The sequence below is a fragment of the Chiloscyllium plagiosum genome, unplaced genomic scaffold (assembly GCF_037043375.1).
Source record: "Chiloscyllium plagiosum isolate Xiang-an unplaced genomic scaffold, Cpla_swu_hap1 HiC_scaffold_3, whole genome shotgun sequence".
Taxonomy (NCBI): Eukaryota; Metazoa; Chordata; class Chondrichthyes; order Orectolobiformes; family Hemiscylliidae; genus Chiloscyllium; species Chiloscyllium plagiosum.
The window spans coordinates 152,775,636-152,800,496 of record NW_028270141.1 but is presented as its reverse complement, the minus strand read 5'-3'; the positions used below and the strand labels follow the sequence as shown (position 1 = coordinate 152,800,496).

The window sequence follows — 24,861 nt, the reverse complement described above, 5'->3', positions numbered from 1 at the left end:
AACTATGGAGCTATGAGGGAGGAGCTGGCCAAAGTTCAATGGTGCAATACCTTAGCAGGGATGACAGTGGAGAAACAATGGCAGATATTTCTGGGTATAATGCAGAAGATGCAGGATCAGCTCATTCCAAAAAGGAAGAAAGATCCTATGAGGATGCAGGGGTGGCCGTGGCTGACAAGGGAAGTTAAGAAACATATAAAGTTAAAAGAGAAAAAGTATAACATAGCAAAGATGAGTGGGAAAACGGGAGGACTGGGAAGCTTTTAAAGAACAACAGAGGATTACTAAGAAGGAAATACGCAGAGAAAAAATGAGGGACAAAGGTAAACTGGCCAAAAACATGAAGGAGGATAGTGAAAGCTTTTTTAGGTATGTGAAAGGGAAAAAATTGGTTAAGACTAAAATTGGGCCCTTGAAGACAGAAACAGGGGAATACATTACAGGGAACAAAGAAATGGCAGAAGAGTTGAATTGGTACTTCAGATCTGTGTTCACTGGGGAAGACACAAGCAATCTCCCAGAGGCAACAGTGGCTGAAGACCTGAACTGAAGGGAATTTATATTTGCCAGGAATTGGTGTTGGAGAGACTGTTAGGTCTGAAGGCTGATAAGTCCCCAGGGCCTGATGGACTACATCCCAGGGTACTGAAGGAGGTGGCTCCAGAAATCATGGATGCGTTGGTGATTATTTTCCAGAGTTCGATAGATTCGGGATCAGTTCCTGTGGATTGGAGGGTGGCTAATGTTGTACAACTTTTTAAGAAAGGAGCGAGAGAGAAAGCAGGAAATTATAGACCAGTTAGTCTGACCTCAGTGGAGGGAAAGATGCTGGAGTCAATTATAAAGGATGAAATTATGACACATCTGGATAGCAGTAACAGGATAGCTCAGAATCAGCATGGATTTATGAAGGGAAAATCATGCTTGACTAATCTGGAATTTTTTGAGGATGTAACTCTGAAGATGGACAAGGGAGATCCAGGGGATGTAGTGTCCCTGGACTTTCAGAAAGCCTTTGATAAAATCCCACATAGGAGGTTAGTGAGCAAAATTAGGGCGCATGGTATTGGGGGCAAAGTACTGACTTGGATTGAAAATGGGTTGGCTGACAGGAAACAAAGAGTAGTGATAAACAGCTCCCTTTCGGAATAGCAGGCGGTGACCAGTAGGGTACCGCAGGGATCAGTACTGGGACCGCAGCTTTTTACAATATATATTAATGATATAGAAGATGGTATTAATAGTAACATTAGCAAATTTGTTGATGAAGGTTGGCAGGGTGAAATGTGAGGAGGATGTTAGGAGATTACAGGGTGACCTGGACAGGTTAGGTGAGTGGACAGATGCATGGCAGATGCAGTTTAATGTGGATAAATGTATGGTTATCCACTTTGGTGGCAAGAACAGGAAGGCAGATTACTACCTAAATGGAGTCAAGTTAGATAAAGGGGCAGTACAAAGAGATCTGGGTGTTCTTGTACACCAGTCAATGAAGGCCAGCATGCAGGTACAGCAGGGAGTGAAGAAGGCTAATAGCATGCTGGCCTTCATAACAAGAGAGATTGAGTATAGAAGCAAAGAGGTTCTTCTGCAGCTGTACAGGGCCCTGGTGAGACCGCATCTGGAGTACTGTGTGCAGTTCTGGTCTCCAAATTTGAGGAAAGACATTCTGGTTATTGAGGGAGTGCAGCATAGGTTCACGAGGTCAGTTCCTGGAATGACGGGACTATCTTAAATTGAAAGATTGGAGCGACTGGGCTTGTATACCCTTGAGTTTAGAAGACTGATGCCTAAGAGAAAGACAACGGAACGAGGACATGCCGCAACCCAATGGACTAGTCACACTACCATACATCAAGAACATCTCTGAAATGACAGCCAGAATACTGCGACCACTAGGACTTATCACAGCACACAAACCAACAGCCACCCTCAGACAACAACTCACCAGAACGAAGGACCCGATACCCAGCATGAGCAAAACTAATGTAGTGTACAAAATCCCATGCAAGGACTGCACAAAACACAATATAGGACAAACAGGAAGAAAGCTAACGATCCGCATCCATGAACATCAACCAGCCACGAAACGCCACGACCAGCTATCCTTAGTAGCCACACACGCAGACGACAAGCAACATGAATTCGACTGGGACAACACTACCATTATAGGGCAAGGCAAACAAAGGAGAAAGTGAGGTCTGCAGATGCTGGAGATCAAAGTTGAAACTTTATTGCTGGAACAGCACAGCAGGTCAGGCAGCATGCAGGGAACAGGAGATTCGACGTTTCGGGCACAGGCCCTTCTTCAGGCAAACAAAGAACAGCCAGGGAATTCCTAGAAGCATGGCACTTATCCACAAACTCCATCAACAAATACATCGACCTGGACCCAATATACCGGCCACTACAGCGGACAGCTGAAACTGACAACCGGAAGCGGCAGGGACAGGCCACTATAAATGCCGGAGGAAACACCACAGAAGCGCTTCGCAGGAGGCTCCCAAGCACTGAGGATGTCACCTAGGCAGGGGACGAAACGTTTGCAACAAAAACTTCCAGCTCGGCGAACAGAACCACAACAACATTCTATGACTCTAAAAGCAAAGGTATAAGGACAGATTTGGCTACATGGATGGAAAATCAATTAAACATTGTCAGCAGTTAAGCAATGGCCGTCATTTCAGATCCAACTCAAAAAAATTGGTGTTTCATTGCTAAATAACTAATAAGATTAGGGCAGCATCAAACAAAGAAAACTTTACAATGCTGTAAATAGTGGTTTTAGACAATCAGAAAATGTGAAAATAAGAGCAAGAGGGCAAAAATATGTTTCATAAGAAATATGAAACAGACATCAAGTTCTGAAGAAGGGTCACTGAACTCAAGATGTCAACTCTGCTTTATCTCCAAAGACATTGCCAGACCAGCTGAGTTTTTCTTGAAATTTCTGATTTTGTCTCTGACATCAAGTGCTCCTGCAGATATAGGAAGAACCATTTAAGTGAGCATTAGTTCTCAGATGACGGTGGTGAATTAATACGAGGAAACAATGAAATGGCAGACTTATTAAAATCCGTATTTTGTAAGGTAAGAATAGATTAGATTAGATTACTTAGTGTGGAAACAGGCCCTTCGGCCCAACAAGTCTACACTGACCCGCTGAAGCGCAACCCACCAGACCCATTCCCCTACATTTACCGCTTCACCTAATACTACGAGCAATTTAGCATAGCCAATTCACCTAACCTGCACATTTTTGGACTGTGGGAGGAAACTGGAGCAAACCCACGCAGACACAGGGAGAATGTGCAAACTCCACACAATCAGTCGCCTGAGGCAGGAATTGAAGTCTCTGGCGCTGTGAAGCAGCAGTGCTAACCACTGTGCTACCATGCCGCCCACCATAATAGACAATCAATGGGTTAAAAAAAAACTTAAAACAATTAGCTTGAGAAAAAATTGGGAAAATTAATGTGGAATATTAACTTCAGTGCTCATGACAAATTCATAACATATGGACATTTGTTGTGTTAATTTTGGATGCCACCAGCTTGAGATCCCAGACACTATTTCTGAAACCGCGGGAGAGATCCAGACTGCCACCAAGGGAGTCTGGCAGTTTTGTTAGATAAATCTCTGAACATTACAAGTAAATAGCATTTTTTAATCTTGTTACAGTATAATTGATACAAAGGATTCTGAGATCCCAGGGCAGAATACAAATCTCGTTAACGCATTTTTGACTCTCACAATAGCTGGAGATGGCTGCCTTCCTGTAATACTATCAAACTGTTCACAGAAACTTGTGACTACTGTTCTTAATCTCATGCTAATTGATAAGTGGGTAGATATTAGGTTTTAGTATCAGTAGTGTGGTTAGTCTTCACATACTCTTGTTAACTGGCAAGGAAGTATATGAATGGAACCAGGAGGTAGTTAATGGGATGTCTGATCAGGGCTGACAGTCCTATTCAAAAAGATAGTATCTTTGCTCGGGCATGGGAACAAAATACACACACATGGCTTGTGGCTGTTCAGGGGCAGCCAGATTCCTGCTGTGATCGCTGGTCTCTGCCTGCCACTAGACAGGCATACAGTCAAATACATAGAAAAATCATTGCAATAAGGGACCTCTAACTCTCGAATTCCCATTGCCTCTAAGCACTAGGATAAGCCAGTAAAACAGAGCATTTTACTTTTTGGGGTTCACAACCTCCATCAGTTACTGAGCAAACATTTCTTGTCCATCCCAATTGCCTTGGAAAAATAGTGTCTAGGAATGTGCAAGATTGGTGGATTAGTCACAGTAAACAGAGATAGGGTGGGACACAGGGTCTGGGTGGGATGCTCTTCAGTGGGTCAGTGCAGACTTAATGGGTTGAATGGTCTCTCTCTGCACTAATTCTACTTGTTTTGTCATGAATGTCAGGTATCCAGGTATTATGCAATTTGGATATTTTGCTTTTGCTGCAGCATCAGCCTTCATCTTTCATGCCCTATTACTTAGACTTGATTCCTCTTGTCTCCTGTGAGGAAAAAAATATGCTGGCACCTGCCCCAGTCCATAACAATTAATCTTGCTCCAGCACAAAAGGCTTCTCACTCTTGGAGCTGCTCCTTAAATTACTTTGTCAGGTCTCATATGATTGGCTTCAAATTTGAAGCCAATCAGAAATCAATGTGGTCAGTGATAAAAATCATCTTGTTCAGCGATGTCTTTTAGGGAAGGAAATTTGCTTCCCTTATCTGGTCTTGTCTACATGTGATTCCAGACCCACAGTAATGTGGTTGACTCTTTTAATGGACCATGCTAAACCATTCAATTCATGTGCAAATAGAGGTGGACAACAAATGCAGTTCCTGTCAACCACATCCCATGAAAGAACTAAACAGTCACAAACAATAACAACATAATGAATTCACACAGGAAGCTTGGTGTATACAAGTTTATTATCTATGTTTTAAAATTCATTCAAAATACATTGATTGTGAGCACCATGTTTGGAAAAACTGATATAAAATGTTAGATCATTCTTTACATTGATTTTTCACGCACACATTACTTTGTTTTTAATATTTTTTGAAGTAACAATCAAAGTTGAATCTTTGGAATTCTCTACCCAGAGGGCAGTGCTGAGCATATCAAAGTCCAAGGCCAATAATTTTTTTTAAAAGCAGTTATGACACAGATAACAAGCCAAACCAAATTATTATTACTGGATTTGCAACACAGTGATCCTAAAAGATTCAATAATTCTCAAAATTACTCAATTGTTCCTAACCAGACTTTACAAATAACAAATCTTGGACATATTTATAACAAACAAAAATTAACAATGTATTAATAATGTAACTACTAGAACAAATGAATAGGGATAAATTAAAAAAATTATGAATTTCCCAGTTCAATAACTGTTTCAACAATGACTCTAGACCTCATGAAATCCTTTGATGAGTTGCATTGCAGGCACGTCAGACTGTATGCCTTGCTTGAATTCCAAAGTTACTGATTAATGTAAATAGCTTCTGCAGATCACTGGAGACTTATTTCTTACAACTGGGATTCTTTTCTCAGAGCTTTCAGTAAGTTGATAGCTGGAGAATGACTAGACAGAACAAAACCAGTGCAGCAGCTTCTAAAGCAAATCTGCCTCCTTCCTGGCCGGTCACAGTCAATTCACTCTTTGCTTTCTCTTTCTTTTTCAACCTCCCGAGCAGTTAGCTGGGACCTCTAACTCTCGATTGACCAATTCAACATTCAACTCGCTGCCGGTCCCAAAGCATAACATCTTGGTGCGAGTTCGTCTATAGTGTTCTTAAAGCAGTACTTAATCTGCATATTTTTCCAGGCCAATTTCCAATAGAAAACAGTCTTTTGTTCTTTCCTTTTTTTAAAAACAATGCAAACTGAAGTTTAATTCTCAATTGTAACTCTCCACTCCAACCAAACATGGGAAAACAAAAACGGATGGCCTCAACAGCATAATTGAATCAAGAAATTTGGAGATAAGAAGGAATCAGGAGTTGTAAAACTGTTTAGTCAAGGTCTTATTAAATGGTGGAAGGGGTTGGATAGTTCACATGGCCTACTCCACCTATCTTCTAGAGACTCAGTTACTATTGTGGACCTTGATCAAATACCCTCACGCTGCACCAACCTGGACAGGTCAAGTATGCAATGGTTCAAAGCAGAGCCTAATCCTTTTCACTGGATCACTTTCAAGAATAGAAACTCAAGCTTATTCCCAACTTTAGCTCAAGAATGCAAAAACCAAACAAATCAGACATTCTGACCCCTTCTGTTTATCAATCAGTTCCATAATTGCCAATGTTAGCTCAGTTTGCTGGATGGCTGGTTGGCAATGCAGAGTGATAGGAACAGTATGGGCTCAATTCCTGCATCAGCAAAGGTTACCATAAAGGACTCCCCTTCTCAACCTCTCCCCTTGCTCGAAGCAATGGTAACCTTCAGGTTAAACCACCATCAGTCATCTCTCTGTAATGAGAAAGCAGCCCTTTCGTCCAATAAGACTTGGACAACTTTACCTTCATTGAACAATACAACTTAGTTAGTTGTATCTACCACTTAAAACCAATTACCTCATTTTCTGATTCAACTTAGCAGTTTGATGTGTTACTAGATTCTTACCTCTAATATTTAGCATGATTAATATCTTCTTCCAATGGGAAGGGTCACCCAGAGAGGTCCAATTGAGATAAACTTACAGTACTATTCTTCCTCTAACTTGACATAAGGGCAAAACTTCAAAAAGCCTATTATAATTTAAAAAGCATCACCTATATGTTGCAGAAAGATACACCTATTATTGAAAAGATTTTTATGGTAATTAATGAAATCCCTTGATTGTTATAGGAGCTTGAAACCAGATATAGTCATCATGGCTATAATGTCTTGTCTGCTGAGTTGATGTAGAGTTCACAGTATCACACGTGAGGTTAATAACCAGCTTCCTGGTGCGGTTTGGAATTCTGTAGTTAAGTTTGGGTCGGAACCACTGAACTCCACAATCTCTGTGACCTTGGACAAGTAGCACAGTGTTCATCAGAGGAATGGATTTCAATTCATTGAAGATGTCCTTGACAAACAGTGTGTGGAAAAGTTTTCGGATGCAGGAGACTGTTTTCAAGCTCTCCTCAGTGCTGCCAAAGACAATCCGCTCCATGTTAATCTCATACATTTCCTTTGGGTTAACAATATTTCCACCCAACAGAATGTGCACACAAGGAACCAGTGTCAGCATGAACAGTGCCTCCAAATTCTGGAAAATCTCATCGAGCTCAGACAGTACCTTCTGAAACTTCTTGCAGTTATTCTGTTCATTTTTCCTCGAATGTGACAACATGGAATTGTCTGCCTAGGAGAGTAAAAACAATACGTGATCATTCAGTATACAAGCCTGGGTGATGGGAAGTCTTTATCCTCACATTTTATACTCAGTAGAATGATATTCTCTAATGGTATTAGTTGGGAATGTCATGACACTGCTATTTGTTACGTTTGTTTGTTGGTATAGTTCAATAATCAAGAAAGCAAATAAAATGTGATAATTTATTGTGAGTGGAATTGAATACAAAAGTAGTGAACTTCAATTACTCAGGGTATTGGTGAGACTGCATCTGGAGTACTGTGTACGTGCCTGGTCATGATACTTAGGGAAGGATGCTAACACAGTGGAAGCAGTTCAGAAAAGGTTTCCTAGACTAATACCTGGAATAAGTGAATTGCCTTTGAGCCCAGGCTATGCCGAATTCCCTTCTTAAAAAGGCAGCAGATGCAGAATGTTTAAGGCAGAGGTAAGTAGAATAGTACAGCACAGGAACAGGCCCCTCAGCCTATGATGTTGTGCTAAATAGGATGCCAAATTAAACTAATTGCTTCTGTTTGCCTTTGGTCCATATCCCTCCATTTCATGGGCTTATCTAAAAGTCTCTTACATGCCCATATTGTGTCTGTGTCTGTCTCTACAGCGCATTCCCCACTCCTACCACTCTCTGGGGAAAAAAAAGTTGCACCTCACATCTCCTTTGAACTTTCATCCTCTCACTTTAAATACATGCCCCTATTATTCGACATTTCAACTCTGGGAAAAAGATTTGACCATTAACCCTATCTATGCATCTCAAGTCTCCCCTCAGCTTTTGTTGCTCCAGAGAAAACAACCAAAGTTTTTCTAACAAACGAAGTTGCATCAGGACACTATTCAAAAGGGCCACACACTGCAGCACACCAGAACTGCAAAAAGAGGAAGAGGAACACCTATACAAAGTATTCGCCAAAAACGGATATCCTCGCAATTTCATCAATAGATGCCTAAGGGAAAGACAACGGAACGAGCAAATGCCGCAACCCAAAGGACTAGCCACACTACCATACATCAAGAACATCTCTGAACTGACAGCCAGACTACTGCGACCACTAGGACTTATCACAGCACACAAACCAACAGCCACACTCAGACAACAACTCACCAGAACGAAGGACCCGATACCCAGCATGAACAAAACTAATGTAGTGTACAAAATCCCATGCAAGGACTGCACAAAACACTATATAGGACAAACATGAAGACAGCTAACGATCCGCATCCATGAACATCAACTAGCCACAAAACGACATGACCAGCTATCCCTAGTAGCCACACACGCAGACGACAAGCTACATGAATTCAACTGGGACAACACTACCATTATAGGGCAAGCCAAACAAAGAACAGCCAGGGAATTCCTAGAAGCATGGCACTCATCCACAAACTCCATCAACAAACACATCGACCTGGACCCAATATACCGGCCACTACAGCGGACAGCTGAAACTGACAACCGGAAGCGGCAGGGACAGGCCACTATAAATGCCGGAGGAAACACCACAGAAGCGCTTCACAGGAGGCTCCCAAGCACTGAGGATGTCACCTAGACAGGGGACGAAATGTTTGCAACAAAAACTTCCAGCTCGGCGAACAGAACCACAGCAGCGTTTTTCTAACCTCTCCGCATGGCTCATAGCCTCTCATTCAGGTAACATCCTGCTAAACGTCTTCTGCACTCACTCCAAAGCCTTCAGATCCTTCATCTAATGTGGTGACCACAAGTGATTGCAATACTCTAAATGCAGTCTGGTTAACCAAAGTTTTATAATGCTGCAACATGACATCCTGACTCTTGTATTCAATTCCCCAACCAATAAAGGCAAGCATGCTATACACCACCTTTACCACCCTATCTACTTGCATGGCCACTTTCAAGGAAGCTTTGTACTTGAACCCCAAGATTACACTCCATCTGTCATTTCTCTGCCTATTTCTGCAACTGATCTATATCCTGCTATACCCTTTGACAACCTTCTATACTATCCAAACTCCATCAATCTTTGTATCGTCTGCAAACTTACTGACCCATCCATCTACATTTTCATCCAAGTCATTAATATATATCACAAACAGCAGAGGTTCCAATATGGATCTCATGGAACATCACTAGTCACTGACCCCCAGCCTGAAAATACCTTTCCACCATTACTCTCTGCTTTCTATGGGCAAACCAATGGTGAATCCACACAGCCAAGTCACAGTGGATCCCATGCACCTTAATCTTCTGGATGAGTCTACCAAGGATCCTGTTGAAAGCCTTACTAAAATCCGTGTAGACACCATCCAATACTCGACTCTCATCGATCATCAAGTGAAAGAAAGATTATTGGGGAAATGCCGGAATATAGAGTTGAGCTGAAAATCAGATCACATCTTATTAAACTGTGGTGCAGACTCGAAGGGCAGAATGGCCACCTCTTGTTCATTGAGCCAGTGGAAAAAGCAAGCTGGATGAGTACAAGAGAAATGTGAGAGAGACAGGCACAGTGGCAAAAGCGAATGGGGTGGAAGGTGGGGAGGTCTGGGTGGAATGGTCTTCGGCAGGGCCGTGTGGACATGATGGGCCGAATGGCCTGCTTCCACACTGTAGGGTTTCTATTATTCTTTCAGGGTCACTTGATTAAAATCAGGGAATTTCCCAGGTTTAGAAAGTTAGCACAGTACCACACTCTCAAGGGCAACCAGGGATGGGCAATAGACGTTTGCCCAGCTAGTGACACCCATATTCCATGAATTAATTTTTTAAGAAGTTAGGTCGCAACTTATATATTGTCTGCAGTTCTGGGGCACCCCATTATAGAAAAAAATACAACTGCACTCAAAAGATACAAACAAAACGTATGAGGATGCAGCCAGGACTAGAAAAATGCAGTGATAAGGTAAAATTGGATAGGCTGGGGATGATCTCTTGGAACCAAGGAAGCTCTGAAAAGAATATAATTGAGGGGCTTGGATAGAATGGGTGAGAAGGTCTTATTTATCTTGAGAGAGCAGTGCTCTTGCCTCTAGACCTGGATTCAAATCCCACCTGCTCCAGAAGTTTTTAATAACACCTCTCAGCAGGCTGACTAGAAAATATCTGAAAATTAGAGATCGGCCCCTGTGACACAGTGGTAGTGTCCCTATCTCTGGGTCAGGAGATCTGGATTTCAAGTCTAACCTGCTCCAGAGGTGTCATAGCATCTCTGAACATGTTGATTAGCAAAATATCTAAAGTTTAAATGTAGGCTTCTGTAGTGGTGGCAATGGCCCTGCCTCTGACCCAGGGCTCCCAGTTCATGACCCACCTGCTCAGGATGTATGTATTATCTCTGAACAGACAAATTAGAAATATCTATAACAATTAAAGATGGTGCCAAGAAGCCTAGGTTTGAGTCTGAACTGCTCTGGACACTAACTTCCCTGAAGGCTTCTGATAATTGAAAAAAACTATTCAGCAGCATATATGAACACAACTGGATATAGAATAAAAATAGATTTGAGAGAGAGGGGCTCTTGTGACACAGTGGTAGTGTCCTCACCTCTAGGATAGGAGACCTAGGTTGAGGTCCCATCTACACTAGATGTGAGTAATAACATCTCTGAACAGGTTGTATAAAAATATCTACATCTGATCAAAATATTTCCATCAGGCAAGACTAGGACATAAAGTTAATGAATAATATCAACTCCATTGAGTAAAGTCAAAAAAGCACAGAATGAAAAAGATTAGTGGTTTTTGAATATTAAAACAAATAAAGATTGAGGGGTACTTATGGGGGCTGAAAGAGAAAAGAGAAACTACGGTTCATTTAGTGACGGGGATAAAAATATTCAGTTACATGCAAAAGCACTTCTGAATACAAAAAAAAACTAAAGATGAGGGGGGTTAATAGGTGAAAAAAATTACCACGCAAAATGTGGTATGAAAAAAACTCAGCTGCAGAACATCGAATATTACAGCGCAATACAGGCCCTTCGGCCCTCGATGTTGCACCAGCCTGTGAAACCAATCTGAACCCCAGCTAACCTGCACTACTCCATTATCAATCATATGTTTATCCAATGACCATTTAAATGTGTTAAAGTTGACAGGTCTACCACTGTTGTAGGCAGGGCATTCCACACCCCTACTACGGAGTAAAGGAACTACCTCTGACCTCTGTCCTGGGTCTGTCACTCCTCAATTTAAAAGTTATGTCCCTCATGCTAGCCACCACCATCTGGGGAAAAAGCCTCTCACTGTCTACCCTATCTAATCCTCTGACAATCTTCTGTCTCTATTAAGACACCGTCTTCTCTCTAACGAAAATAACCTCACATCCCTCAGACTTTCCTCATAAGATCTTCCCTCCATACCAGACAACATCCTGGTAAATCTCCTCTGCATCCTCTCCAATGTTTCCTCATCCATCCTATAAAGTGGCCACCAGAACTGGACACAGTGGCACAGTGTTAGCACTGCTGCCTCACAGCGCCAGAGACCCAGGTTCAATTCCCGCCTCAGGCAACTGTCTGTGTGGATTTGCACATTCTTCCCGTGTCTGCGTGGGTTTCCTTCAGGTGCTCCAGTTTCCTCCCACAGTCCAAAAATGTGCAGGTTAGGTGAATTGGCCATGCTAAATTGCCCATAGCGTTAGGTGAAGGGGTAAACGTAGGGGAATGGGTCTGGGTGGGTTACTCTTCGGAGGGTTGGTGTGGACTTGTTGAGCCGAAGTGAAAGTAATCTAAATACTCTAATTGCAGCTGCACCAGAGTTTTGTACAGTTGCAGCATGATCTCATGGCTCCGAAACTCAATGCCTCTACCAAGAAAAGCTAACACACCGTATGCTTTCTTAACAACCCTATCAACTTGGGTGGCTACTTTCAGGGAGCTATGTACATATGTTCATGGATACAGATCTCTCTGCTCAGCCACACAGCCAAGAATCTTACCATTAGCCCAGTACTTTGTATTCCTGTTACTCCTTCCAAAGTGAATCACCTCATACTTTTCCACATTAAACTCCATTTGCCATCTCTCAGCCCAGCTCTGCGGCTGATCTATGTCCCTCTGTAACTGCAACATCGTTCAGCACTATCCACAACTCCATCAACCTTAGTATCATCCTCAAATTTACTAACCCACCCTTCTACACCCTCATCCAGGTCATTTAGAAAAATGACAAACAGCAGTGGACCCAAACAGATCCTGTGGTAAACCACTGGTAACTGAACTCCAGGATGAACATTTCCCATCAACCACCACCCTCTTCTTTCAGCTAGCATTGAAGACAGAGTAATTGAATACAGATTACTGCAATTCTGAAGAGTCATATCGGACTTCATTGTTAACTGTTTCTCTCTCCATAGATGCTACCTGACCAGAGCTTCTGTTTTATTAAGTTGCCAGCTGAATTTGCCACAAATTCCTGGTAAATTTGGCAGAATTTGCTTAGTGGAAGAAAGCAGAGGGTGATGATCAAAGAGCGTTTTTTTTGACTGGAAGCCATACCACAGGGTTTGGTGCTGGGTACCTCATTATCTGCAGTGTACATTCATGGGAGAGTACAGTAAGTTCACAGCACAAAAATTGGTGGCATGGTAAACAGACTACAGGAAGACATAAATAAACTGAACAGGGGCAAATGGAATTTAATCCTGAAAAGTTAGAGATGCCACATTTTTACATTGAGTAGCAGAATGCAGGACAAACAAAGGGATGAACACAGGGGTCTTGATGGCAGCAGGTGAGGTGATTAAATAGGCATATGGGAAACTTGCCTTTATTAGTCAAGGTAATGATGGAAATAGAAATTGCTGGAGAAACTCAGCAGGTTTGGCAGCATTGGTGGAGAGAAAAGAGTTTAGATCCTTAAAAGGTTTCTATTTTTGTTTGCTTTAGACTTCTGGCATTTTTTTTCATTTTATTTTAGTGGTTATAATGGAGCTGTATAGAACATTTGTTAGAGACTCATGCAGCACGAAAACAGATCCTTCGGCCAAACTTTTCCATGCTGACCAGGTTTTCGAGATTGAACTAATCCTATTTGGCTGCATTTGACCCATATCTCTGTATACCTTTTCTATCCATATACCTGTCCAAATATCTTTTAAATGTTGTAACTGTATCCACCTCTACTACTTCTTCAAGCAGCTCATTCCATATGCACATCATTCCCTGTGTGAAAAAGGTGCTCCTCAGGTCCCCTTTGAATCTTTCCCCTCTTACCTTAAACGTCTTTAGTGTTGGACTCTCCCACCCTGGGGAAAATACCTTGCTTATTCACCTAATCTATGACCCTCATGATTTTATAAACCTCTATAAGGACACCGTTCAGCCTCCTCTGCTGGAGTCCCAGCCTCTCCTTACAACTCAAACCCCCCAGTCTCAGTAACTTTCTTGTAAGTCTTTTCTGCATCCTAGATCTATTTGACAACACTCCCCCAGGTCCTATCATGAGTGGTATAAGCCCTGCCCTGGTTTGTCTTAACAAAATGCAATGAAGCATTTATCTAAACCATCTGCCACTCCTCGAAACACTGACCCATTGTACTCATAACCACTTTCATTACCCACTATGCCGCTAATTTTGGTGTCATCACAAACTTACTAACCATGCCTCTTATATTTTCACCAAAAATCATTTATTTCAAATGACAAACACTGGACCCAGCACTGATCCTTACAGCACACCAATGGTCACAGGCCTCCAGTCTGAACATCAATCCTCTATCACCATGCTCTGCCACCGAGCATCAAGCTAATTTTGCATCCAATTGGTTAGCCCTCCATGGATCCCACGTGATCTAGCCTTACTAACCAGTCAACCGTGCAGAACCTTGTTGAAGGCCTTGTTAAAGTCCACATAGACACCACCCACTGCTCTGCCTTCATCAACTTTCTTGGTCACCTTGTCAAAGAATGCAATCAAATTTGAGAGACATACTTTCCCACACATAAAGGCATATTGTTACCTCTAATCAGTCCTTACCTTTCCAAATGCATGTAAATCCTGTCTTTCAGGATCCCATAAAACGTAGGAGCAGAAATTAGACCATTCAGCCCATAGAGTCTGCTCCACCATTTGTTCATGGCTGTTAAGTTTCTTAACCCCATTCTCCCCATAATCCTCGATACTCAAGAGCCAATCTCAGTCTTAAATTCACTCAATGACCTGGCCACCACAGCCCCTTCAACTGACGTACTGTTCACGAATCTGTAGTTCCCTGGGTTTTTTTGCATCCTTTCTTAAATAATGGCAAATATTAGCTATCCTCCCGTCTTCCTGCACGACATCCATGGCTATCAATGATACAATTATCTCAACAAGAGGCAGGATGGTGGCTCAGTGGTTAGCACTGCTGCCTCACAGTGCCAGGGACCCAGTTTGGATCCCAGCACGGGGCGACCGTGTGTGGAGCTTGCACATTTTCCCCATGTCTGCTTGGGTTTTCTCAGGTGCTCCTGTTTCCTCCCACAATCCAACAATGTGCAGGCTGGGTGAACTGGCCATGCTAAATTGTCTATAGTGTTCAGGGATGCATAGGTTAGACATTAGTCAGGGGTAGAAACAGAGTAACAGGGTAGGGGAATGGGTTTGGTGTGATAGTCTTCAGAGGGTCGGTATGGGCTTGTTGGGCTGAAGAGCTGCTTCCACCCTGTAGGGATTCTATGAGTAAGGACATAGCTGCAGGAGTACTGTATGCAGTTCTGGTCACGGTAAAGGAAGCATGTGAATACACCAGGGAGAGTGAAGAATAATATACTGTAAATTTAGAGTCTGCAGTTGTTTTCCTTAGAACGTGGTGTGGAGGTGCCGGTATTGGACTGAGGTGGACAAAGTTAAAAATCACACAACACCAGGTTATAGTCCAACAGGGTTATTTGGAAGTACAAGCTTTCAAAGCATTGCTTCTTTGTCAGGTAGCTAGTGGGACAGGATCGTAGGACGCAGATCTTTATAGTAAAAGATCAAAGTGCCATACAACTGATGTAATGTATTGAACAGACCTAGATTGCTGTTCAGTCTTTAATCACTTACAATGAGTTGCAGGTTTCGATTCATTAATATGTAAATCCCAGAACTTCTTTCAAGTGACGGGAAAAATTTCTGGCTGTAACAGCTGCTCCTTTTTTGAGGTATTTTCGGTGTTGGAGGTGATTTCCTCGAATCCCAGGAGCAGCAATTACTGTTGTATATGCTGTTGCATTGTTTTAGAACTTTGGAAAAAAAAGTCAAAACAACAGCAGTTTTAAAAGGGAGAAGAACAGACAAAAGAAGCACGTGGTGAGGTCAGTGCAGGGGGAGAGAGAGAGAGAGAGAGAGAGAGAGAGAGAGAGAGAGAGAAAAAGAAACTGACACCAGAGAGAACCTGCACAGTACTGCCTTTGCTGTTTGAATTCATGTATCGCTGGACATCGGAGTAAGTCTGGGAAAATTAACAACAGTGAAATTCACAATTGATCTTGGAGGAACTGTTTGGGCGAAGTTCACAGCACAGAATCAGATAAGTTAATTGTTTTAAGTGGCCTACAGAACGTCTGCAGTAGTGCGAAGAGTGGGTTCTTTCTTTTTTGAGATATGTCTCTTGATTAAACTTAAAACATAAGCCATAACTATTCATCTAACCTGGGACTGTGTTTTGTAGAGGAATAAGACGGTATTATTTTCTGGGTCTGTAGATTGTGAAGGAGCAAAAATGGCCTTTAGTTGAGTGATGTGCTTCTTGTCAGATGTGGGAGTTTAAAGAGAGTTTAAGGGTCACTGCGGATTATATCTGTAATAAATGCTGTTGGTTGTGAATCTTACCAGATCGAATGGATCGGTTGGAGATAGTTAGAAGCAATGAGGAATTTGCAACAGCAACAGTATGTAATGGATGGCAGTTAAAGGAAGTGGAGGTGGGAGAAAAGAGAAGTCTCAGATACAGTCACATAGATGGGTTAACTCCAGGAAAGATAAAAGAAGTAGGCAGCTAGTGCAAGAGTCTTCTGTGGCTTTATCCATTTCAAACAGGTATGCTGTTTTGGAAAATGTAGGGGGTGATGGATTCTCAGGGGAACGTAGCATGAACAGCCAAGTTACTGGTATTGGGACTGGCTCTAATACGAGGAGGCCTACGTCGGGTTCCATGAGATCAATTGTGTTAAGGGATTCTCTAGACCGAGGTACAGACAGATGTTTCTGTGGGCAGCAGCGAAAAAGCAGAATGGTGTGTTGCTTCCCTGGTGCCAGGATCAAGGATGTCTCAGAGAAGGTGTAGAATGTTCTCATGGGGGAAGAGGGGCCAGCAAGAGGTCATTGTCCGCATTGGAACCAACACATAGGAAGGAAAAGGTTGAAATTCTGAAGGCTTGATTACACAGAGTAGGCAGGAATTTAAAAAGGAGGTCCTGGACAGTAGTAATATCTGGATTACTCCCAGTGCTGAGCTAGTGAGGGCAGGAATAGGAGGATAGAGCAGATGAATGCATGGCTGAGGAGCTGGTGTATAGGAGAAGGATTCACATTTGTGGATCATTGGAGCCTCTTTTGGGGTAGAAGTGACCTGTACAAGAAGGACATATTGCACCTAAATTGGAAGGGGACAAATATACGGGCAGGGAAATTTGCTAGAACTGCTCGGGAGGATTTAAACTAGTAAGGTGGGGAGGTGGGACCCAGGGAGATAGTGAGGAAAGAAATCAATCTGAGGCTGGTACAGTTGAGAACAAAAGAGAGTCAAACAGTCAGGACAGGCAGGGACAAGGTAGGACTAATAAATTAGACTGCATTTATTTCAATGCAAGGGGCCAAACGGGGAAGGCAGATGAACTGAGGGCATGATGAGGAACATGGGACTGGGATATCATAGCAATTACAGAAACATGGCTCAGGGTTGGGCAGGACTAGCAACTTAAAGTTCCAGATTACAAATGCTACAGGAAAGGTAGAAAGGGAGGCAAGAGAGGAGGGGGAGTGGCATTTTTGAGAAGGGATAGCATTGCAGCTGTGCTGAGGGAGGGTATTCCCAGAAATACATCCAGGGAAGTTATTTGGTGGAACTAAGAAATAAGAAAGGGATTATATATATTATAATTGCAATTATATTATAGACCCCTAATAGTCAGAGGAAAATTGAGAAACAAACATGTAAGGAGATCTCAGTTATCTGTAAGAATAATAGGGAGGTTATGGTTGGTGATTTTAACTTTCCAAACATCGACTGGGACTGCCATAGTGTTAAGGGTTTAGATGGAGAGGAATTTATTAAATGTGTACAAGACAATTGTCTGATTCAGTATGTGGACGTAACTACTACAGAAGGTGCAAAACTTGACCTACTCTTGGGAAATACGGCAGGGCAGGTGACTGAGGTGTCAGTGGGGGAGCACTTTGGGGCCGGCCACCATAATTCTATTAGTTTTAAAATAGTGGTGGAAAAGGATAGACCAGATCTAAAAGTTAAAGTTCGAAATTGGAGAAAGCCAATTTTGGCCATATTAGGCAAGAACTTTCAAAAGGTGATTGGGAGCGGATGTTCACAGACAAAGGGACGGCTGGAAAATGGGAAGCCTTCAGAAATGAGATAACGAGAATCCAGAGAAAGTATATTCCTGTTAGGGTGAAAGGAAAGCCTGGTAGGTATAGGGAATGCTGGATGACTAAAGAAATTGAGTGTTTTTGCAGCAGAGAGCGGCGGGAGCTGGGCGGAAGTGAAGTCGGAGCACAGAGCTGGTTGGGAAGGAAAATGATTGTTACTTGAGTGGGTGTGTTCTCGACCCCAGGTCCTACAAAGTAGGGCTTCCCTCCCACCCTACTTTAAAGTCCACAGACTTGCCCCAAAAAGAGAGTCCAGGGAGGTTCCTGTTGAGAGAAGAGAGAGTCTTTAGCTCAGGAGTCTTCGACAAGGAGGTTGAGTGAAGCGATTACGCCACAGTTGAAGAGCTGAGCATGACTGCCCAGCTGGTTCAGTGTGCCACGTGCATGATGTGGGAGGTCAACGACTCTGGTGTATCTGGCTCGTATATCTGTGGAAAGTGTGTGCATGTTCAGCTACTGACAGAGCATATCGCAGCACTGAAGAAAGAATTCGAGGACCTTAGACTCATCCGACAGAACGAGATCTTTCTGGACAGGACCTTCAGCGAGGTTATTATACCGACCATACTAGAAGAGAGATGATGAGGAAGGCAGAGAGGAGACAGGTGCAAGAGACCGCAGGGGAAGTACCTGTCAGGAACAAGTTGAATCTTTTGGAAACAGTAGAGACAGATGACACTGCCAGTCCGCGAGGCGGTCAGGTCTGTCAATCAAAAGGTGGCATGGGGGCAGAGCCGAGGAGTCAGACATCGCACAGAGCCGTAGTGATAGGGGACTCCATAGTGAGAGGAACTGAACGGGGTTTCTGTGGCAACAGGTGGAATTTAAGGATGGTGTGTTGCCTTCCTGGTGCCAGGATTAAGGACATCACAGACAGAGTGCAGGAAATCCTCAAGGGCGAAGGTGAAGAGCCAGAGATGTTGGTACATGTCGGCACAAATGATGTCGGGAAGAAGAGGAGGAACATACTACAGCGGGACTTCGGAGAACTAGGAAGAAGGCTGAAAAGCAGGACGTCCAGGGTGGTTATCTCCGGTTTGCTATCTCCAGTTTGCTTCCAGATCGTCGGCTGGAGAGGCCAGGAACAGGGAGATAATGGACTTGAACGTGTGGCTGGGGAACTGGTGCAGGAAACAAGGATTTAAATTCTTGGATCACTGGGATATGTTTTGTGGTAAGCATAAATTATACAAAAGAGACGGTTTGCACCTTAATAGGTTGGGGACCAGCATTCTGGCAGGCAGGTTTGCTACTGCAACACAGTTGCGTTTAAACTAAATAGCGGGGGGGAGGGGACAAACTGGAAGTTTAAGGAGGAAATTGAAGGGAAAGTTAGAACAAGGGAAGTCAAGAAAGACAATGGTATCAATGAAGCAGAAAACTCAAAAAGGGATCATGCCGTAAGGTTGAGTGAAATAGGAGTGATGGAAGGGTGAGGGCAGTAACAAATTAAAAATACTATATATGAAAGCACAAAGTATTAGAAATAAGATGGATGAGCTTGAGGTTCACTTGGAAATTGGCAGCTACGATATTGTGGGGATAACTGAGACATGGCTTCAAGTGGACAGGGCCTGGGAAATGAATATTCAAGGCTACACGTGCTTTCGTAAGGACAGACTGACAGGCAGAGGGGGTGGGGTGGCCCTGTTGGTATGGGATGATATTCAGTCCCTTGTGCAGGGGGACCTAGAATCAGGGGATGTAGAGTCAGTATGGATAGAGCTGAGAAATTCTAAGGGTAGAAAGACCCTCTTGGGAGTTATCTACAAGCCCCCAAACAGTAGGTATGGGTGTAGGGTGGAAGTTGAATAAGGAGATGAAATTGGCTGGTCGCAAAGATGTTACTACAGTTGTTATGAGGGATTTCAACTTGCAGGTAGACTGGGAGAATCAGAATGGTATTGGACCTCAAGAAAGAGACTTTGTGGAGTGCCTCCGAGATGGATTCTTAGAACAGCTGGTGCTGGAGCCTACCAGGGAGAAGGCAATTCTGGATCTGGTAGTGTGCAATGAACCAGAATTGATCAGGGACCTCGAAGTGAAGGAGCCATTAGGAGGTAGTGACCATAATACAATAAGCTTCAATCTGCAATCTGAAAGGGAGAGGGTACAATCGGCAGTGACAATATTTCAATTGAATAAAGGGAACTATGGAGCTATGAGGGAGGAGCTGGCCAAAGTTCAATGGTGCAATACCTTAGCAGGGATGACAGTGGAGGAAAATGGCAGATATTTCTGGGTATAATGCAGGAGATGCAGGATCAGATCATTCCAAAAAGGAAGAAAGATCCTATGAGGATGCAGGGGTGGCCGTGGCTGACAAGGGAAGTTAAGAAACATATAAAGTTAAAAGAGAAAAAGTATAACATAGCAAAGATGAGTTGGAAAACGGAGGACTGGGAACCTTTTAAAGAACAACAGATTACTAAGAAGGAAATACGCAGAGAAAAAATGAGGTACGAAGGTAAACTGGCCAAAAACATGAAGGAGGATAGTGAAAGCTTTTTTAGGTATGTGAAAGGGAAAAAAATGGTTAAGACTAAAATTGGGCCCTTGAAGACAGAAACAGGGGAATATATTATGGGGAAAGAAATGGCAGAAGAGTTGAATTGGTACTTAAGATCTGTGTTCAATGGGGAAGACACAAGCAATCTCCCAGAGGCAACAGTGGCTGAAGGACCTGAACTGAAGGGAATTTATATTTGCCAGGAATTGGTGTTGGAGAGACTGTTAGGTCTGAAGGCTGATAAGTCCCTGGGGCCTGATGGACTACATCCCAGGGTACTGAAGGAGGTGGCTCTAGAAATCGTGGATGCGTTGGTGATTATTTTCCAGAGTTCGATAGATTCAAGATCAGTTCCTGCAGATTGGAGGGTGGCTAATGTTGTACAACTTTTTAAGAAAGGAGCGAGAGAGAAAGCAGGAAATTATAGACCAGTTAGTCTGACCTCAGTGGTGGGAAAGATGCTGGAGTCAATTATAAAGGATGAAATTACGACACATCTGGATAGCAGTAACAGGATGGGTCAGGGTCAGCATGGATTTATGAAGGGGAAATCATGCTTGACTAATCTTCTGGAATGTTTTGAGGACGTAACTCTGAAGATGGACAAGGGAGATCCAGTGGATGTAGTGTACCTGGACTTTCAGAAAGCCTTTGATAAAGTCCCACATAGGAGGTTAGTGAGCAAAATTAGGGCGCATGGTATTGGGGGCAAAGTACTGACTTGGACTGAAAATTGGTTGGCTGACAGGAAACAAGAGGTTGTGATAAACGGCTCCCTTTCGGAATGGCAGGCGGTGACCAGTAGGGTACCGCAGGGATCAGTGCTGGGACCGCAGCTTTTTACAATATATATTAATGATATAGAAGATGGTATTAATAGCAACATTAGCAAATTTGCTGATGATACAAAGAAGGTTGGCAGGGTGAAATGTGAGGAGGATGTTAGGAGATTACAGGGTGACCTGGACAGGTTAGGTGAGTGGACAGATGCATGGCAGATGCAGTTTAATGTGGATAAATGTATGGTCATCCACTTTGGTGGCAAGAACAGGAAGGCAGATAAATGGAATCAAGTTCGGTAAAGGGGCAGTACAAAGAGTTCTGGGTGTTCTTGTACACCAGTTAATGAAGGCCAGCATGCAGATACAGCAGGTAGTGAAGAAGGCTAATAGCATGCTGGCTTTCATAACAAGAGAGATTGAGTATAGAAGCAAAGAGGTTCTTCTGCAGCTATACAGGGCCCTGGTGAGATCGCACCTGGAGTACTGTGTGCAGTTCTGGTCTCCAAATTTGAGGAAAGACATTCTGGTTATTGAGGGAGCGCAGCGTAGGTTCACGAGGTCAATTCCTGGAATGGCAGGACTATCCTATGTTGAAAGATTGGAGCGACTGGGCTTGTATACCCTTGAGTTTAGAAGACTGAGAGGGATCTGATTGTGACGTATAAGATTATTAAAGGATTGGACACTCTGGAGGCAGGAAACATGTTTCCGCTGATGGGGAGTGCTGAACCAGAGGACACAGCTTAAAAATAAGGGGTAGACCATTTAGGACAGAGATGAGGAGAAACTTCTTCACCCAGAGAGCGGTGGGTGTGTGGAATGCTCTGCCCCAGAAGGCAGTGGATGCCCAGTCTCTGGATGTGTTTAAGAAAGAGTTGGATAGAGCTCTCAAGGATAGTGGAATCAAGAATTATGGAGATAAGGCAGGAACAGGATACTGATTGAGGATGATCAGCAATGATCATAATGAATGGTGGTGCAGGCTTGAAGGGCAGAATGGCCTACTCCTGCACCTATTGTCTATTGTTTGGTTAAGAAAAAGAAGGAAGCATATGTCAAGTATAGACAGGATAGATCGAGTGAATCCTTAGGAGTATAAAGGCAGTAGAAGTATACTTAAGAGGGAAATCAGGAAGGCAAAGACGGTACATGAGATAGCTTTGGCAAATAGAATTAAGGAGAATCCAAAGGGTTTTTACAAATACATAAAGGACAAAAGGATAACTACGGAGAGAATAGGGCCCCTCAAAGAATAGCAAGGCAGCCTTTGTGTGGAGCCGCAGAAAATGGGGAAGATACTAAACGAGTATTTTGCATCAGTATTTACTGTGGAAAAGGATACGGAAGATATAGAAAGTAGGGAAATAGATGTTGACACCTTGTAAAATGTCCATATTGCAGAGGAGGAAGTGCTGGATGTCTTGAAATGCTTAAAGGTGGATAAATCCCCAGGACCTGATCAGGTGACACCAAAACCAGAGGTGTAGTGGACAGCGAAGAGGGTTACCTCAGATTACAACAGGATCTTGACCAGATGAGCCAAGAAGTGGCAGATGGAGTTTAATTCAGATAAATGCAAGGTGCTGCATTTTAGGAAAGCAAATCTTAGCAGGACTTATACACTTAATGATAAGGACCTTGGAAGTGTTGCTGAACAAAGAGACCTTGGAGTGCAGGTTCATAGCTCCTTGAAAGTGGAGTCACAGGTAGATAGGATAGTGAAGAAGGCGTTTGGTATGCTTTCCTTTATTGGTCAGAGTATTGAGTACAGGAGTTGGGAGGTCATGTTGCGGCTGTACAGGACATTGGTTAGGCCATTGTTGGAATATTGCGTGCAATTCTGGTCTCCTTCCTATCGGAAAGTTGTTGTGAAACTTGAGGGTTCAGAAAAGATTTACAAGGATGTTGCCAGGGTTGGAGGATGAGTTATAGGGAGAGGCTGAACAGGCTGGGACTGTTTTCTCTGGAGCATCGGAGGTTGAGGGGTGACCTTATAGAGGTTTACAAAATCATGAGGGGCATGGATAGGGTAAATAGGCAAAGTCTTTTCCCTGGGGTCGGGGAGTCCAGAACTAGAGAGTATAGGTTTAGGGTGAGAGGGGTAAAATATAAAAGAGACCTAAGGGGCAACCTTTTCACACAGAGGGTGGTATGTATATGGAATGAGCTGCCAGAGGAAGTGGTGGAGGCTGGTACAATCGCAACATTTAAAAGGCATTTGGATGGGTACATGAATAGGAAGGGTTTGGAGTGACATGGGACGGGTGCTGGCAGGTTGGACTAGATTGGGTTTGGATATCTGGTCGGCATGGACGGGTTGGACCGAAGGGTCTGTTTCCATGCTGTACATCACAATGACTCTAAGTCACATTCCAAAGATAACTTTAGGTTTTAAATAACAACGTGACATCTCAGGTCAGACAATGCATTAGAATCTGTCTGTATCCCAATCTTGAGTCAGACTGGTTCTATTTCCAAAGTAGGAATTCATAAAAATGCCTGAGCTGGGATGTCACTTCTTTAAATAAAACCCTAAGTTATCTTGGGAAGGTAACTTGAAAGAAGTTCTATGATTTACATATTAATGAAATGATACCTGCAACCCAGTCTAAATGATTAAAGGCATAACAGCAATCTAGGTTTGTTTAATATATTGCATCAGTTGTAGGACACTTTGATCTTTTCCGAGAAATTCTGCGTCCTACGATCCTGCCCCACTGATAAAGGAGCAGCACTCCAAAAACTTGTACTTCCAAATAAACTTGTTGGACTATAACCTGGTGTTGTGTGATTTTTAACTTCCTTAGAACAGTAAAGTTTGAGGGGAAGATCGGATTGAGGTGTCCAAACCATTTCCCCTTAGTAGAGAGAGTAATAACTGGGGACCATTAAAGCAAGGAGCAGGAGGTTTAGAGGAGATTTGAGGAAAGTAATTTTTCTTATCCTGAGGGCAGTGGGAATTTGGAACTCACTGCCTGAAAGGGCAGGAACCATCAGGAACATTTGAGACGCTAAGTGCTGGGAAATGGAAATAGAATAGATGGATATTTGATGACAGACACGTATACAATGGACCGAAGGGCCTCCTTCTATGCTGTAAAATCTCAATACAATGACGGAGGGAGACAGGGCGGATGATCTAATCAACTCTATTGTCGTTCCTAACCCCAATCTGTTTTAGGGTAATATTGGCGGAGCGGTTTTACTCACCAGGCCAGAGTCAGTCCTACTGAAGAAAGCCAGTTGCTGATAAGGGAGTGGTAACTGCTGCCTCTGGTACAAGACATGTTTCAGGAGCTCACACACCAGTCGGCAGCAGCTATCCGCACTCACCGGTCCGGGAAATAGGACCGGCAACTCATCGCCTCCCCGGTCTGAGCTGTTTTCCCTGCTTCCCTCTACCGATCCGAGCCCCGGGAACTCCTCAACCGTCAATCCAGATTTCCCCTTGTCCGCCATTGTCAGCTGCCCAGCCGCAGCTGCCATGTTAGTTACAGTGCGCTTGCGCGCCTAGGTCCCGTCCCCTGACCGTTATTTTCAATTTGAATCACCCGCGCGCGTCGCCATCTTTGCTATTGGCGCCTCGACATTTAAAAAGATTAAATATGATGCGGTCGGGCGGTGTCATCTTTG

General features: G+C 43.2%; 1 protein-coding gene across 1 annotated transcript; it reads right to left on the bottom strand.

Moving 5' to 3' along the window:
* Window positions 1–4,934: 4,934 nt before the first annotated feature.
* On the bottom strand, window positions 4,935–24,729 carry mad2l1bp (MAD2L1 binding protein). The gene is made up of 2 exons (XM_043687360.2): window positions 24,439–24,729; window positions 4,935–7,379 (listed from the first exon to the last, which is right to left on the bottom strand). The coding sequence occupies exons 1-2, from the start codon at window positions 24,712–24,714 to the stop codon at window positions 6,852–6,854; spliced, it is 804 nt and encodes a 267-aa protein (XP_043543295.2). The 5' UTR covers window positions 24,715–24,729; the 3' UTR covers window positions 4,935–6,851.
* Window positions 24,730–24,861: the final 132 nt, after the last annotated feature.

Bases quoted from the DNA above. Each gene is read 5' to 3' on its own strand.
- mad2l1bp (XM_043687360.2), bottom strand. From the start codon at position 24,714: ATGGCAGCTGCGGCTGGGCAGCTGACAATGGCGGACAAGGGGAAATCT. The intron at 7,380-24,438 runs GTGAGTAAAACC...TTACTCTCCTAG, and splicing joins GTAGGACTGACTCTGGCCTG to GCAGACAATTCCATGTTGTC.